The 17,618-nt window shown below is 43.2% G+C and overlaps 1 protein-coding gene across 1 annotated transcript in view; it reads right to left on the bottom strand.

Annotated features, from left to right (window-relative positions):
• Nucleotides 1-7,980: 7,980 nt before the first annotated feature.
• PGAM2 (phosphoglycerate mutase 2) overlaps nucleotides 7,981-17,618 on the bottom strand; it is an 18,826-nt gene continuing 9,188 nt past the window's right edge. The window contains exons 2-3 of the mRNA XM_018554689.1: nucleotides 17,331-17,511; nucleotides 7,981-8,509 (exon numbers count right to left, since the gene is read on the bottom strand). Of these exons, the coding sequence (XP_018410191.1) occupies nucleotides 8,340-8,509; nucleotides 17,331-17,511 (351 nt within the window). The 3' untranslated portion in view covers nucleotides 7,981-8,339. The remainder of the gene's footprint in view (nucleotides 8,510-17,330; nucleotides 17,512-17,618) is intronic.

The following is a 17,618-nucleotide window of genomic DNA, read 5'->3' as shown; positions in this document are numbered from 1 at the left end:
CAACGCTGTACTAAAATGAATCTTATACCATTTTTTGGGGACAGATAGAGCCCAACTGCGGTTTTAATTTTTTACTATATTTCGGGGGGGAAATCTCGCGAAATCGCAAAAAAACACCATACCCAAAATTGACCACAGGCGACACTTTAAAAGCTTTTACCGCTCATCAGTTTAGTTTTATCAGTGGTTCATGGCCCTAAAATTATTGCTCTCACTCCGACGTTCGCGGCGATATGTAACATGTGCGACGTAATGCAATCGTCGTTTTTGCAGGTATGCGCACCCGGTGCATGTTTGCATGCGTGTTTAATTATGGGTGGGGACTTTGAAAAATGTTTTTGTTTTTTAAATTCTTTTTTATGTGTAACTTTTTTTTAAAAATTTGTGGAAACTTTCATTTTTTTCCCTATTGTTTTTCACTTAACTTTATTGCTATCACATAGGGGACTAAGAAACCCCCCTATGTGATAGCAAAAGATGTGACAGGTCTTCTTTATGGAGACATCAGGGGTCTCCAAGACCCCTAATGTCACCTAGGACCCCCAAAGAAGCATCTGAAGCTGGAGAGTGACACAAGAATGCGGAAGTGATGTAATATACATCACTTCCGCATTCTTACAGCGCAGAGGGGACTGGAGGGAGTTCGTGTACCGATCTCCCGCTGATCCCCTGTTAGAGAGGCACTGTGCTAGTCCCGGGCTCGCACCAGAGCCCGGGATTAGCGTGACAACGGGAGGTTTTAAATTGACTGTATTTCCCGCTCGCACGCGCCGCTGATCTAGAGAGCTCCCGGCCGGCTGTTTTTTCTACAACGGCAGGTCAGAAGGTAGTTAAGGGAGGGGCCTGGAGCTGCAGTATGGCAAGGGGCGTGCAGCCGAACGGGCCGGGCCAAGGATCCTGGTGGGCTGGATCTGGCCCGCCGGCGCGTAGTTTGAGGACCCCTGTCCTAGATTGTTTACTTCTCCTGCCTTCTCCAAACTCTTCACCCTTTCATGAATAACCCTGTATGTTTTGAATGAACTGGTAAGTCCCAGTACTTTTCAGGTGTTGCTTCCATAGATTCTCATGAGAACTAGCCACTTCAACATTGAGCCCTTCACACAACCAGTGGCGTCACAAGGGGTGTTTCGGGGGGTGCGGCACCAGGGTGACACCATTGGAGGGGTGACACCAAAATCACTGACAGTCATTTTGATGTCACCCCCTCTAAAAAAGTTGGGCACTCGGTCATGGACCGAGAGCCCAATAATGTAAGGAGAGAGAAGGGGACCCGGCGGCATACATCATCCCGCTGGGTGAACGTCCCCTCCTCTCTCTGCCGTTGTCCATCACCAAGATAGCCCCCGGCAGGCGTTAATTAGATAGCCGCTCATGCGCAATGACCCAGGAGCGGGGACCAAGTGACACCCCGCTTTGACGTCATCACGCATGCGGGTAACGTCACCACGTGTGTGCGTGATGACGTCAAAGCGGGGTGTCACTTGGTCCCCGCTCCTGGGTGACACCCGGCCTCGGGACGCCCCTGCACACAACTACTCTATATGCAGCCGTCTTTTCTCTTTATTTTCTTTATTCATTCTCTGCTTTATATAAAGTAACATTAGCTTCTTACTACCGGTATTATAATATTCAATCTGTTCTGTCTTTCATTCTTTATGTTCTTCTCTTTGTTCTTTTTTTTCTTTCTCTTCTTCTTCTGTCTTCTATTTCTTCTTTATCATACTCTCTTCCTTCCCTTTCTGATGGATCTATTTGCTCTTCTGACTTCTCATTCTCTCTCCTTTTCCTCCATTATATTCTGTCAGGGTTATTCATAAAAGGGTGAAGAGTTTGGAGAAGGCAGGAGTAGTGAACAATCTAGGACAACAGAGCTGAACGGGAAAAATTCTCCAATTCATCTCACTTTGCAGTTCTGCTATGTTGTCCTAGATTGTTCACGTCTCCTGTCTTCTCCAAACTCTTCACCCCTCTGTGACTAACCCTGTATATCTTCCATTTTCCTTTTGTTCTTCATTTTTTCTACTTTTATGTGTCTGGTGATTTGCATAAACTGTGGCACAGCTAGATGCAAATTTTCAAATAATAAGTCTAGAACCTGACCAATGAATATTCAGCATGTGTCTTGTCTTGTACATGCATTCCGTTTATTAGCCTGTGGCCCATGCATAGGCATATCTGTATTTTTTTATTGTATTGTTCTTTTTTTTGGCGAAAAATTACATACCAGACGTCAAAACTGTCCAGTTGACTTTCAAGAACAGCATTTGTTGTTATCCACTCATTACTCATTTTGTATAGCACTTACAAATTCTTCAGTATGTCGAAAGGAATGTTAAACCATTCACTCAAAGGAACTTACTAATCCCTACCACAGCCAAGCAGACACACTTACCCACCCACACACACACTAGAAATGAACATACTCCTATGTGCTCTACTGACTTTTATACCCATTTACAAAGCTTCACTTGCTTAATAGATGTGTTCCCTGTATCCCCCTGTAGCACTATTCTGCTCTGTCGTCCGCAGTTAGGAATGATTAGAAGTTCAGTAGCCGCTGACATGCCTAGAAATGTAGAGTTTTCTGATCAACTTTGTGATTGCCCATGCTTTACTAAAGGGGTCATACCCTAGAGCCAGTTTGCCTAGACATTAGTTAACTTTTCTCTTTGTGTTTTGACTGTCAGTAAAAGCCAGAGTATGTGGAAACTCATGTAACCACTCAGACTCTAGTGCTGGGGTAGGCCAACTCCGACGCATACTTCCACCCTCTGCTATACCGCACCAACGCATTCTTCCTCCCTCCGCTATACGGCACCAGCGCATACTTCATCCCTCCGCTATACTGCACCAACGCATACTTCCTCACACCACTATGCTGCCCCCCATGCATACTTCATCATTCACCTTTACTGCCCCATGCATACTTTCTCACTCACCTATACTGCACCAGTGCATACCTCCTCACTCACCTATACTGCACCAACAAATACTTTCTCACTCACCTACACTGCAACACCAATGCATACTTTTACACTTGCCTATACTGCATCAATGCATACTTCCTCACTCACCTATACTGCATCAATGCATACTTCCTCACTCACCTATACTGCATCAATGCATACTTCCTCACTCACCTATACTGCATCAATGCATACTTCCTCACTCACCTATACTGCACCAGTGCATACTTCCTTACTCGCCTGTACTGCACCCACACATACTTCCTCATTCACCTTTACTGCACCATCGCATAGTTCCTCATTCACCTATACTGCACCTTCGCATACATCCTCACTCACCTATACTGCAGCAGTGCATACTTCCTCACTCACCTATACTGCACCAGAGCATACATCCTCACTCACTTTACTGCACTAATGCATACTGCCTCACTCACCTTTACTGCACCAACCCATACTTCCTCACTCGCTTATACTGTACCAGCGCATATTTCCTCACTCACTTTACTGCACCAATGCATACTTCCTCACTCACTTTACTGCACCAATGAGTACTTCCTCATTCACCTTTATGGCACCAATGCATACTTCCTCATTCGCAGTCCACACTTGCTAGGGACCTCACAACCTTCTGGGGAATCACGTGGCACCTGTTTACAGCCCCAGCCTGCATATCTGACCCTCCTGAGATCCTCTACACTCCTCCTGAGATCCTCCAAACCCTTCCTGAGACTGAGATATGTAGAAAATTCATATACTATTATTCTGCATTGCTGTATAATGTGTTGCTGGAATTTGTAGTCCTCTATAGCTGGTGGTATTCTGCATTGCTATATAATGTATTAGCGGGATTTGTAGTCCCTCTACAGCTTGGAGTCAGTGGCAGAACTATCAGGGTCGCAGCGGTCACAGTTGCAACTGGGCCACTGGCAATCCACCACTGTCCTAAAATCATTAGTCTGAATTGTTTTAGAAAAACTGTCACATGACAATAAAAAAAAGGTTATCGGTAATTGATATTGGCGAGTCCTTGAGGAAAGGTTCTGGTGCTCGTACTTGGTCTGGAAAAAATAGTATCGGTGCATCCCTAGTTTGCTTTAAAGGAGAACTTTGGGGTCAGTGTTTTTCCCCATAGTTCTCCTAAGGGTTACAGGAGGACTTAAACTAGGGTCCCCATTGTCACACGTTGGCTCAAACTATGAGGATGAGTGAAAATCACTCACCTCATAGTTCTCCTTCGGGCCCTGTTCACACCTTTACGTTTTGTCGCGCGTTCAAGGCTCTATGAACGCTCTACAAAACGTACAAACATGAAAATCCCATTGTTTTCTATGGGTATGGTTCACACCTTTCCGTATTTCCGCCCGTCTGAACGCCCTACAAAACGGCCTACGCCCAAACAAGTACATGAACTTCTTTGGGCCGTTTTTGTTGGGCGTTTCCATTGCGATACAGCCAAGTAGTCCTCGGAAACTCGCGTCTGTCGCGCGTTTTTTTTACCGCGAATCGCGGTAAAAAAAACGTGCGACAGACGGGCATATTCAATACGCCTAAGTGTGAACCCAGCCTCAAAGGATATGTACCTTTAATGTATCGAAATCAGTATTAATACCCCCAGACTCTGCCACCAAATATAAATTACAACACAAACTCTGTCATGCCATTACCACCTACCTACCGGTCAGCTTAGACATCCATGGGCTCCTTGTTGACTAGCCATGACCCTCTCATAGCTCTCAGTATAACATGACATTTGTGCAAATTGGGAATGGTATTTGTCAATGTTCTTTCTTATATATTTGTTAAATTAAATCTCCAATTAATTATAAATTCAATCATTAGCATTATAATTCTTTGATGGAACTTTCTTTTGTAAGAGTCCTGATTCTGAGAGCTCTCCATATCCTACTAAGTGGAAAGAAACGATGAGAGCTGTTAATGGTTTACAGGGTAAACACGGGGTAATTAGAGAACAGAAAAATTCATTAGTCTCAGCTTCAGTGAAATGCAGTAATAATATATGGGTCAGGGGTTGTAGAATGATGCATGAAAGGCTTATGTGTCAGGCATAATAAGAGACCGTGTAATCGGGGATACGTTTTGTGCCGGCTATGTCAAGCACGTGTGGGTGGAATTTGTCACTGGTGGGTGGCTCTTCTTGCTGGTCGACTTAATGTCAGTACATAGACCTGATATCACTAATAGGTTCTGATGCAGCTGGATCTGTTTGTCACAGTGGTGTAAATGGCATTAAAGGAGAACTATGAGGTGAGTGCTTTTCACTCACCTCATAGTTCTAGCCGACCTGTGACAATGAGACTGTCACAGGTCGGCTCAGTAGATTGGGAAGTGAGCGAACACATACCGGCGTTCGCTCACTTCTCGATCCTGCCACTGCAGAGAGCCGTGGCAGGGGAGGGGCTGGATTCCCACCTCCCCACTCCGATGCTCCAGCGCTGACTGGCGGAACGGACAGGGGAGGGGGCGGGTACAGCTGGCTCTGCCTCAAGATAGGCATGACAGGGTAAGGCACAGCCGTCCTATGACCCAACCTACCGTATACCCGATATGCTTCCCCGATGGCGTCCAGATAACAAAAAAGGGGGGAGCAATGTTCGGGAGCCTTTTCCCCAATAACGCTTGCCAAAATAGCAAAAGCTTGTAACCAATTGGCAAACGTACGTGGAATAAGGCGATAGCGACGCTTTTCCTCATCCTCCTTTTTGTTATCGTCCAGCTTTAACCTATCTAAGTTAAACTTCTCAAGGGGGAAGGAGGGAAAATATAGCAATGTATTCCCCTTTCCATATCTTTTCCCTATGCTTGCGGTATACTGAGCTTAGGGTGACTGGAGGATGCTAGTTTGTTACAATGGCTTGTCTACCCCAGAAGACGTAATCTCACAGCAAGAAGTCATACAATTCCTATTTATCTTACAGATATAAAAGTGAGCCTGAATTATGCCTGTTATAATGGACACTTAAAATATGTCATATTTAACCAGCTCTACAACACACCCAGCTGATGGATAGCCTAAAGTTATCTGCAGACATTAAAGTGATATTAAAGTTTTTTAGGGTATGTCAAATGCTGATGAAATCACTTACAATGAATGCTGCTCCTTGATGTTTAAAAGTTTTAGTTTCCTGTAGAATCAGCTGGTCCCCTGAGCACTGGCCCTGATATCTGTTTTAGGGTGGCTCCATTCCCTTGCAGGGTCCTATGAAGTCACCCTTGTGTGCGCTAGTAAGCTATGCGTGTCTCCACAAACACAGAGGCACTGCATTGCAAGACACTCCCCTCCTCCCTGATCCCCTCTCCTCTTTCCTCTCTCCTCCTTCCATCTCCTAGCTAGTAGATGGACAGCTGCTGCAGACTGCTCTGTCCCTTGGGATCTTGTACAGGACAGGAAGTTCAGGAAAGCCGAGCTGAGAGAGTTGGAGCTGTTTGGAAACATTGTGACTGTAAGTGCTTGGGCAAAATGTAAAGAAACACTTTGCTGGGCAATGTATATGTGTTTGATCTGGATTCATTATTGAAAAAAGATTTTTAATACTACTTTAATGATCCAAAATATTTTTTTTAACTAACATTCATATTTGCATTGTGCGAATGTTCATACTTTTATGGCAACACTCTGCAGACATCCCCGGTGTTGTGCTTTCTTGGAAGCAAACAAAAGCAATTAGTTTCAAAAAGTCCAATGCAGCTGATCAACTCTTTCTCCAAGACAGCTTGGAGAGGAAATGTCTCCACAATCAGGAAGGGCCTACAGACACACAAAGATACCCCAATAAGATTTTAGATGTCTGGAAAGGGGATCGGTTCTTTGGTGTCGGCAGAGGTGTATCTACCTCAAGGCAAACTAGGCATTTGCCTAGGGCGGCAATTTCCAGGGGGGCGGCAGAAAATGCTGCCCCAAACCAATGAGGCGGACAGGGCCGGACTTGCCTTTGGGCATACTGGGCACTTGCCCGGTGGGTCAAGGCTGTGCGGCACAGAATCAGGCAGCGACGGCTTCCTAATAAGGCAAACTAGACAGCTGCAAGGTACAGGCCATAGCATGTGATCTGATGGTGGGATGTCCCAGAAGCAGGCTGGGGACTGCGCTGTATCCTGTTGGTACTGATGGCACTTCGAGCTGCAGGTAAGAGGAGCAGCACATGTAGCACATACAATGAATGTCTAAGTCTCCATAGATCTTCATATGTCTATATAATTTGCCTGATGTTGGTTAAACCCGCCGGCATCAACAGAGTTTAGTTCTGAAAGAAGCACTGTGCTATGAGCGACTGCTGCACAATACAATACAGCCAGGTATAGCATTTGTTTATTTAGGAACCAATACGTAGATGCAGATTTGTCAAGGACATTACAAAAGTTCACAAGATGTTCTGAAAGTAAAACACGTTGGGCACAATGCTGCAAGGACTTTCAGTGGCTGCTTTTTGAAATGGACATTTAGAACAAAGTTACACCATCAAAATATTTTTTTCTAATAGAAGAACACATATTTGGGGCAATGAAAATAACCTGTGATGCAGCTAATGGTACGAGTGCTGGACGGGTTGACATAAGGGTTTTTATTATCAGAAACCTCTAATAAAAGAACTTATTCAGATGCTCGCTTTCATGTTTCTAGCACAATACCGGAGAATTAAAAGAATGCGTTACAGTACCTACGGGCGAAGGTGACAGTTCTTTCTTTAGATGCTTTTGATCATGAGGGCCCATGTGTGTGTGAAAGATTGCACATTCAAATTATTATTTTCATTTTTTTATACATCAGAAAAGAATGGAAATTGCAAATCTGTGAAGAGATGCCAAGTTCTGCCGTGCCCAATGTTTTGCTGTATAGGCAGAACTTTCGTTTAGGTCAGGGGTAAGGAAACTCCAGCCCGCCAGCTGTGGTTCAAATACAAATCCCATGAGGCATTGAAAGATTCTGACAGCCACAGGCATGACTCCCAGAGGCAGATTCATGATGGAAATTGTAACTTCACCACAGCCGGTGTAGGGCATACATCTCCACAGGTCCAGCCTCCATTGTGCTGTAGACTGGACATGATAAAACATTTTTGAAGAGGCATTGTACCATTGGGAGTATCAAATGTGGTTTCCAAGTGATTACAGAATAATGAATGGCATATCTTGTATGCAGGGGACGCCATCTATAGCTTCTGCACCTCTAGTTTAGACAGAGTGGTCACTAAAACAGAGTGTGATGACTAGGCTGGCATCAGTGAGGTTAAGACGACGTGTGTGATAAGAGTATGCAGTTAGGATTTTATAAATAAGATTTTATAATCAGTAGCAGAATTTGGGGTTTCACAAAAACCAGTCCACATTGTTTCGATTGGCTTCACATGGCGTCTATTTCTTGACCTTGCCCTGGGCAGCCACTGCCTCCATTGCCTTCTTCACTGTCTCCTCGTCTCCGAGGAAGGCCATGGGCTTAAGGGGTTTTAAATTGTCATCCAACTCATACACAATGGGGATTCCGGTGGGGAGATTTAGCTCCATGATGGCGGCATCAGACATTCCTGTAAAGAGCACAGAGAGAGATGCAAATGTGAGGAAGATTTAATAAGAGGCAACATCATAAATTATGCTCACATTGGAACAGATTTTGGATAAGATACATCAGGCAGATTGACTCATCTGATCCTCAGTCCCGTAGCGGTCAGCGCTCACCTCTTTCCCCCCTCCACTACGGCTGTGGACTGTCCCTCAGCGTCCTCACGTCTAATGCAAGTCAATGGACCTGCATTAGGCATGATGACGTCAGCGGTTCTTAGAACGCCAGAGCCCAGGGAAGACGAGGCTGCAGGGACCCTGAAGGACTGAGGATCAGGTGAGTATATCTGCCCTATAGAGCCGCCTAGACAAAACAAGCATTTAACCTTGAAGTGCGCCCCACTGCAAGAATATGTTTTTTAGATTTCTGGAGCTCTTTAAGAAACTTGATAAGCTGTTTTTTTTTTCAAGGTGCTCAATATGTGCTATGGCTACCATCGGGGGGTGGGGGAGGCATATGATTGGAGCAAAGAGTTCTCCTGGGTATTAAATATAAACGGAAACTGCCAGGACTGAATATGAGTGCTGCCATTCCTTATTTGTTTCTAAGTGTACAGGTTCTGGGGCTCACATCTTTGCACTTGCTTTATTTCTTGGTAAGTCACTGACCAGGATCCAACATGTCAGTACCCGATAGGAATTTCCTTATAATGGAGCAAAGACAAGGATGACACTGCATATGAAATCAAGGATAGTCACCACGCCGCCCATAGATGGTTATTGTCAACTTTGATGTATACATAACATCTAACCACATGCCCTTCCATATGTTCCTATCACTCTCACACCTCTGGATTTGTTTTATTTTTGCTATCAATATAAAAATGGGCTTTAAAGGGTATATACCCGGAGTCAGAGATAGTATTATAACAGGTATGCATTAAAGTAAGTTCATACACGGATTGCTTATTTTGACAGATATGGGAATTTTAGAGTGCTGATAATAGTTGTGGAGGCAGATCACCTGCCAGAAAACTCAGTGATCACATATGAAATATACAGTAATAATGAATTAATAATAATGAATTTCTACAATGACAGCAGCTGCCCATTTATGTGCTCATCATACAGCCACCTTTACTAATTGAAACAACTGGACCTTTTAGAGTTGTCCAGCAACAGTCAGGCTTGGTAGTTGTAAGTGCTGGTGTATGGGCATCTTCAACCCTTTGGCTAGGGAGGGAGCAGCCATGGATTAAGGCATGCCCCATAACTGTCTTGAGCCTTACTGGTGTCCCAACTTTCTGAGATTGGAAGGAGGGATACGTTATAGAATGAAGAATATAGCCAAGGGACTAACCCCTGCATGCCTCCAGTAACGAGGACTATGAGAATTAATGCACAAAAAAAGATTGTTTTAACCAAAAGTTGCTTTTTTAATCACTACATTTGCTTTATGTTATCTATCCGGGTAAAAAAAATAAAAATAATTTAGGATTTAGTGCAGTAAAACCCTTTGGAAAGTTAAATAATTATTTTTTTATAGAGATTCATACATTAGCCCAAAAAGAGCAACAACTGAGGAAGAAAGAGGGACAGATTGATTTGGTTCTCAATGGCGCACAGTCCTGCCAAATAAAGGAGAGTTGGGAGCTGTGGTGTTAAAAGAGAACTATGAGCCTCCTCTCATGACCCAAAGCTCAGTATATCGCGGGCTACAGCTTGCGGTATACTGAGACCGTTGCAGCTGGGACGGATCCCAACAGTGCTGTCGAGATCCACCCAGCTGCCTGACTGACAGCTGTCTCTGCCCTTTTAGAGGCAGAGCCAGCTGTACCCGCCCCCTACACCCCGTCCGTTCCTCCAGTCAGCGCTGGAGGATCGGAGCGGGGAGGGGGGGAATCCCTGCAGGGAGCCGTGACTGACAGTCACCACTCTCTGCAGGGAGATGATCAAGAAGTGAGCGGGCGACAGTATGTGTTCGCTCACTTCCCAATTTATTGAGCCGACGTGTGACAGTCTCATTGTCACATGCCGGTTTGAACTATGAGGATGAGTGGAAATCACTCACCTCATAGTTCTCCTTTAATTATACAATGTGAAGATTTGATATATTTATGAACATGGCAGCTGATATCGCTGAATGACTTGGGACAGGTGTACGAATGGCTCCTAATCAGAGATTTACTTGTCCATTAAAGAGGAAGACTCCTTTTAAGGAGACATTTTGCTGCAAAAGTACAACAGTCCATAGCAAAGTATGTGTTATGCGAGTCTGGGTGATAAATCAGTGTGTTACTCTGTTGTATTCCTTTATTAAAGTGATGTGCCGCCCCAATAGGGGCATAGAATATGAGATGCATAGCCTCAGTTAATATTAGCATTGTTATATAGGTTAGAATTTATATAGTGTGATTTGCCTAACTATTTTCTCATAGCTAAATTCATGTGTTATCCTATGCTGCCATCTAGTGGCCTTTTCTTGTAACAAACATGTTTTCTGTAATTATTCCTCATGTGACGATGTATTTCCCCCTAGTGTACGCCCCTTCCTTCTTCCTGTGTGCAGTACTTCCTGTGTCATGGCCACAGTAAGAAGCCACATGTAACAAGGACACACATGTAATCTGCAAAGTACGTAGGAAAGGCATCATTTTCTGACCGCACAATACTACAACCATTCAACTGCTGTTCCTATCATCTGCTGTAACCATGATGTTAAAGAATAAACATCCCTTTTGAATGAATCGGTATTGACGAGTTCAGCTATCTGACGAGGATTGTCCGCAGTGAGTATATCTGCTTATACAGGCCAGGCATAGAGGTCTCAGCAAGGGATATATTTCGCTATCACAACGATCGGAGTCAGAATAAGTGACACTAAACTCAGGAGTTGTATGATTTGAGGATCTACAGCCCAGTGATACACAAATAAGATACCTTTGTGTTCATAGTTAAGGTACTTGAATGTATTTTTTTAGATTTAACTCCAGAGTTTAGTGTCACTTTAAGTGATTACGCAGCGTCATATTGCAGTTGTGATCCGCATTACCGTAGCAAAACACAAGATGACAGGATGAACAGAGAGAATCCAGAGAAGCAGCTCAGGATATTTATACTCAGCTGGACTTCTAGAATTGGCATGATTTAAGAATAGTAACAGGATGACCTTCAGAATGACTACAGGGGCGAGAGAGGGCCGTGTGGAGGTCAGACTGGGGTGCTAGAAGCATTAAAAATTGGAATAAAAGAGCATAAGTATTTTTAAGTGCGCACATTGGGAACAATTATCATTTTATGTGTTGGAAATTGGAAACAAATATGATTTAAAGGCCTTGAAATAACACATGACAAGTTGAAACTGATGTGTGGCTTCAGAATACAAAACTGATGTGGTTCTGTCATTTTGCAGCAATGAACAATTATTTTTGTAACTGTAATATGTCTGTATGTTAAATAAAAATACTGCATTTATGTTCTTGTTCATGCATGAAGTCAGAGGTCAGGGTGACCAGAGCCATATGTACTGTGTACAATATGTACAAATGGGCTGGCAAGTATTGGGCCCTATGAGATGCGGGGCAGCAGGGTAATTTGACCCAATCACCTCACATGTTGGCCTTACTTCAGCCAAGACTACAGGGGGCTCCAATTAAACCCTTGGGCTGGGTTTCTCCAAATTTAATTGGCATACAATATCTAATACTTTCCAAACAATGACATTTTTACATAACTTAACTTACTGATTTCTATGATTTATACCTATAATAAATTCTACAGATCACTGAATGGTAGATCACTGTCCAGATCGCACTGGTGCTGGGTTCTGGCTGGCTGACAGTGGATGCACCAACCTCAGAGTGTCCAGTGTCAGTCATAATGCAGGGCAGGTCCCCCCTCATCTTTATTCATTGGTTGCTATCACCGCCGGTATCCTAGCAACCAATAATGTCCCTTTCCCTAATCCTCTGCAGTCATTCGTTGCTAGGACTGCCTGCGTTACTACCAATTACATCAAGTACGTGCCCCGTGTACTCACCCATACTTGCTGCCCTTAATGTAAAGGGGCACTGTGATGGGGTCAACCAATACAAAGGGGCACTGTGATGGGGACAACCAATATAAAGGGGCACTCTGATGGGGACAACCAATATAAAGGGGCACTCTGATGGGGACAACCAATATAAAGGGGCACTCTGATGGGGACAACCAATATAAAGGGGCACTCTGATGGGGACAACCTATATAGAGGGGGCACTCTGATTGGGACAAAAGGCTTAGGAGTTTTGTGACTCCCTTCTGCTGAGGGGCAATAAAAGTTCACAGGCCAGATAGCAGATCTCTGTTCTGTGGAAGATGGAGGGACCTGGCAAATTACTAAATGAAGGCCTGCATTTGTTCTGACTGGGGGACAAGAGAATTCTATTTTTAATACTCAGGCTCACCCCCATTATTGTCACAAAGTGAACAATCTAGGACAACATAGCTGATTTGGAGAAATTCTCCAATTCAGCTCACTTTCCGGTTCAGCTATGTTGTCCTAGATTGTTCACTTCTCCGGCCTTCTCCAAACTCTTCACTCTTTTGTGAATAACCCTGTAAGAAAGAAATCACTCTGGACGGCAAGTGGTTAATTCCAAAATGGAATGTTAAAATAAAATTTAATTTGGAACGACATTCGTCAAGTCTCTGATGGGATTATCAAACGTTCTGATGAGATTTTTCATATGAACATTCATACAATAATCTACCAGTGAATGGCCATCTTTACCAGAAGCCCCTACCTCCCGGGCTGGACACTATATGAAGTAAGGCTCAGCTAGATAAGATTGTCTCCATAAACGCAGCAAGCTTTTTTCTTTCTTGCACTTACTGACAAGCTTTCCACAAACGCTTCTTTAGCACGTCATTAGCATTAAAGTGCAGTAATTCATGGCAACCAATCAGCTAGAGCAGAAGAAGATGGATTCTGATTGGCCTGCCATGAGTTTTGTGTTTGTTTTACACTTTGCCCTTCCACTGTTTGCCGATACAGCTTGTTTTTGTGCTTCGAGCTGCTATTATAGGAAAATGTTAGTGGAAACAGCTGTCCATCGTTTCCCTGTAAACAGATGTAAAATGGTCACGTTCTTCCCGGTAGCAATGTGACATTTCTGAAAAATAAAACCCATGTGAGCTCACCCTAAGCAGAATTTAAGCAGCTGCTGTGTGAGAGAATATGGAAACCTCTTAAACGAGCGTTTGTCTTCAAATCTGCTTACACCTGGTCTACAGCTGTCAGTGATTCAGTCCAAGGGCCAAATTCATTAACGGGACTGAAACCAAAAACATCACAAATAGTGAATACGGAGAACAGCCCAGTGCTGTGTGTGGACACTACTATGTGAGGCAACAAGCATTTAGAGAAGATGCTTAGCAATGACAACCCCCCTACCCTACTTCTCTCCGCACAGCTTTCCTCTAAAGCAGACTTATCACATAAAGATATTGCATGGACATGGCTAAATGGAATCTGGAAATCTGCCATGTATGACAGGTTGTCAAAACCTAGTCGAAATAGAAAAAGAAATGTCAGTCTTTTAAGAACCAAGTTCAGCATGGCAGAAGGTTGGGTATACTTATTTCTAACCCTTATGGCATTCCTAGAGTGGGGTCATTTCAGAAATGTCACTGTAAGGTCATCGGGAAAAGGTCAGAGTAACTGAACCAGCCAGCTGAGAGGGGGGTGTGCGAGGTCTGACCTAAGAGGATACCTAAAACTGTCACAGAAGAGGTGGTCACAGCCCAACATTGTGCACTATTTATATGTGTCCTTCAAAGCAAGACGTGTCTTCATATTATAGGTACAAATTCTGTGTCTGTGTGTTAGAAGACCTAGACATATAGTCATTGCATATGTTTTCTCAGCTGCTGCAAGGGGATCACGTTTGTTGTTTAAATGGTGATTTTATGCGCATCGTATGTTTATTTGGTATGGTGATGGTATGTTTGTTTGGTATGGTGATGGTCATGGTATGTTTGTTTGGTATGGTGATGGTATGTTTGTTTGGTATGGTGATGGTTATGGTATGTTTGTTTGGTATGGTGATGGTCATGGTATGTTTGTTTGGTATGGTGATGGTCATGGTATGTTTGTTTGATATGGTATTGTCCATGGTATGTTTGTTTGGTATAGTGATGCCCATGGTATGTTTGGTATGGTGATGGTTATGGTATGTTTGTTTGGTATAATGATGTCCATGGTATGTTTGTTTGGTATAATGATGTCCATGGTATGTTTGTTTGGTATGATGATGCCCATGGTATGTTTGTATGGTATAATGATGTCCATGGTATGTTTGTTTGGTATAATGATGTCCATGGTATGTTTGTTTGGTATAGTGATGGTCATGGTATGTGTAATTGGCATTGTGATGTACATGGTATGTTTGTTTGGTATAATTATGTCCATGGTATGTTTGTTTGGTATAGTGATGTTCATGGTATGTTTGTTTGGTATAGTGATGTCCATGGTATGTTTGTTTGGTATGATGATGCCCATGGTATGTTTGTATGGTATAGTGATGTCCATGGTATGTTTGTTTTGGTATAGTGATGTCCATGGTATGTTTGTTTGGTATAGTGATGTCCATGGTATGTTTGTTTGGTATAATGATGTCCATGGTATGTTTGTTTGGTATAGTGATGGTCATGGTATGTGTAATTGGCATTGTGATGTACATGGTATGTTTGTTTGGTATAATTATGTCCATGGTATGTTTGTTTGGTATGGTGATGTCCATGGTATGTTTGTTTTGGTATAGTGATGTCCATGGTATGTTTGTTTGGTATAGTGATGTCCATGGTATGTTTGTTTGGTATGATGATGCCCATGGTATGTTTGTTTGGTATGATGATGCCCATGGTATGTTTGTTTGGTATAGTGATGTCCATGGTATGTTTGTTTGGTATAGTGATGTCCATGGTATGTTTGTTTGGTACGGTGATGCCTATGGTATTTTGTTTGGTACAGTGATGCCCATGGTATGTTTGGTACGGTGATGCCCACGGTATGTTTGTTTGGTATGGTGATGTCCATGGTATGTTTGGTATGGTGATGTGCACCTTGCTCTGCACTAAAGCTGCTTCAACTACATTCACCCAGTCTTGTTGTTCTCCTCACAGTGTGGTCACCCAGCTTCTGCTCCATAAGATTCAGACTGAGCAGCACTGATCATGTCCTGATGTCTTCAGAATGTAAGTGAGATGATTTGTGAGAGGGGATTGGTGGGTGAGAGACATGCCTCCTACTTGTTCAACACTGCAGAGGCTAATGGCGGTCTGCATGTATATACACTGAGTGGCCAGTTTATTATGACAACCTGACATTTGTAGGCAAATTAGCTATAATTAGCTATAATTTTGCGCTGAAGTTGCTAGAGGGCCAGACCATTATAAATAGGGAAGCAGGTTGTTTACCACGACAGTAGAATGATTTGTTTCTGAAGATATGGGTAAACAACGCGATTTAACAGCCTTTGAACGTGGAATGATTGTTGGCGCTCGGAGCCATGGAGCAAGTATTAGCAAAACAGCAGAATTCGTTAAATGTTCAAGAGCAGCTGTTGTTAAATCGTTTAAAGACTGGACTGTCAGCCGCAAATCTGGGTCTGAACGTGCGAATTGTGGCCATCAGCGACTAGTCAATGTTAGGGCAGAACGGAGATTGGCAAGACTGGTACAAGACAACAGAAGGGCAACAGTGCAGTGTCAGATTCCTCGACTCACCTTTCAACATCTCGTGGAGTCACGAGGCGGCCCAACGAAGTCATCCTGTGTAGTCATCTCGTGGCCCAATGAAGTACTGAAGGGGTGGTCATAATAATCTGGCCACTCAGTGTAATTCTCCAACACATTCCATGAGCTTTCCAACTGGACTTACCCCATAAATTCACTTTTGGTTAAATGTGAATTCCAGTCCAGAGAATATACTCGGGTAGGGACTATTTCATCTGGTTAAAAATCAGGATGTGATACAGAGCAGTGGTTCAGGTCCACATGGATGCCATGGTTCTCTTTCAAGACTACCCCTGCCTACTCACAAATGGAAGTGTCAGCCTCCCCCAATCTCTCCTGGTGTTAACTGTGTAGTCCCCCTGGGACTGGGAGGATAGACAATGAAGATCTATTCCCTCTTCCATATGATGTTCCTTTCTTGCTCATCTGCTTGTTTCTAGTCCTGGAGATGCCACAGTATTATGGGGCTCTTCCTCCCTCTCTCAGGAGGGGCGTTGATTTTGGTTCACTTGTTTGTGGCCAAGTCCCAAAGAATTGGTGGTTGAGTCTCTAATGTCCTATATTATATGAAATAATTTGCTCTTCATAATAATATCTAATACTATCTACTGTATCTTTGTAAAATCGAATATAGAGTTTATTTGTTTTATCTTAATTTCCTTTCTATATGCCGAGTCATGATGTTATTTTGACTGATTTGACCTACAATACGGCAATCCGAATGCATTCTATTTTGTTGCATTTTTTTTTCCAAATTTGAGATGTATACCTTTTTTCTTGCCTGTTTCTGATATGGCCTAATTACTGATATACAATCTCTTATTGGACTATGTTTATTATGTTATTTTTGCTGTGCCTGTTTCTGTTGACAGCGCTGTTATGTATGTTGTTCAAAATAATTTTGGAATCTTTGTATTTCACCAATAAACTGAGAATTTAAGAAAAAAAATAGGGATGTGTGCTGTCCAGTAAGGCAGCACTGAAATATTCTTGGACAGATGTTTTTTTTTTAATGTTCAGGCTCAATTCACTGATCACTAAATAAGATGGAATATGAAATATACTTCTTACCTTCCAAGTGCTTAACGATGCCCCTCAAGCTGTTCCCGTGAGCTGCAATTAGCACTCGTTTGCCAGCGCGGATCTGGGGGGCGACCACATCATTCCAGTAGGGGAGGGCACGTGCAATTGTGTCCTTCAGACTCTCACATGATGGTAATTCAGATGCACTGAGGGCGGCATAGCGCCGGTCCTGAGGGAAAGAAAACGAAACATTGGAATTTATTTGCGTAGATGGGTAAATGAGCGAATGATAAGATTCTCTAATATATATATATATATATATACATGCGTGTGTGT

The sequence above is a fragment of the Nanorana parkeri genome, unplaced genomic scaffold (assembly GCF_000935625.1).
Source record: "Nanorana parkeri isolate BGI_ZX_2015 unplaced genomic scaffold, ASM93562v1 scaffold169, whole genome shotgun sequence".
Classification (NCBI taxonomy): Eukaryota; Metazoa; Chordata; class Amphibia; order Anura; family Dicroglossidae; genus Nanorana; species Nanorana parkeri.
Note: the sequence above shows the minus strand (reverse complement) of the source record. Positions and strands in the feature narration are given on the sequence as shown.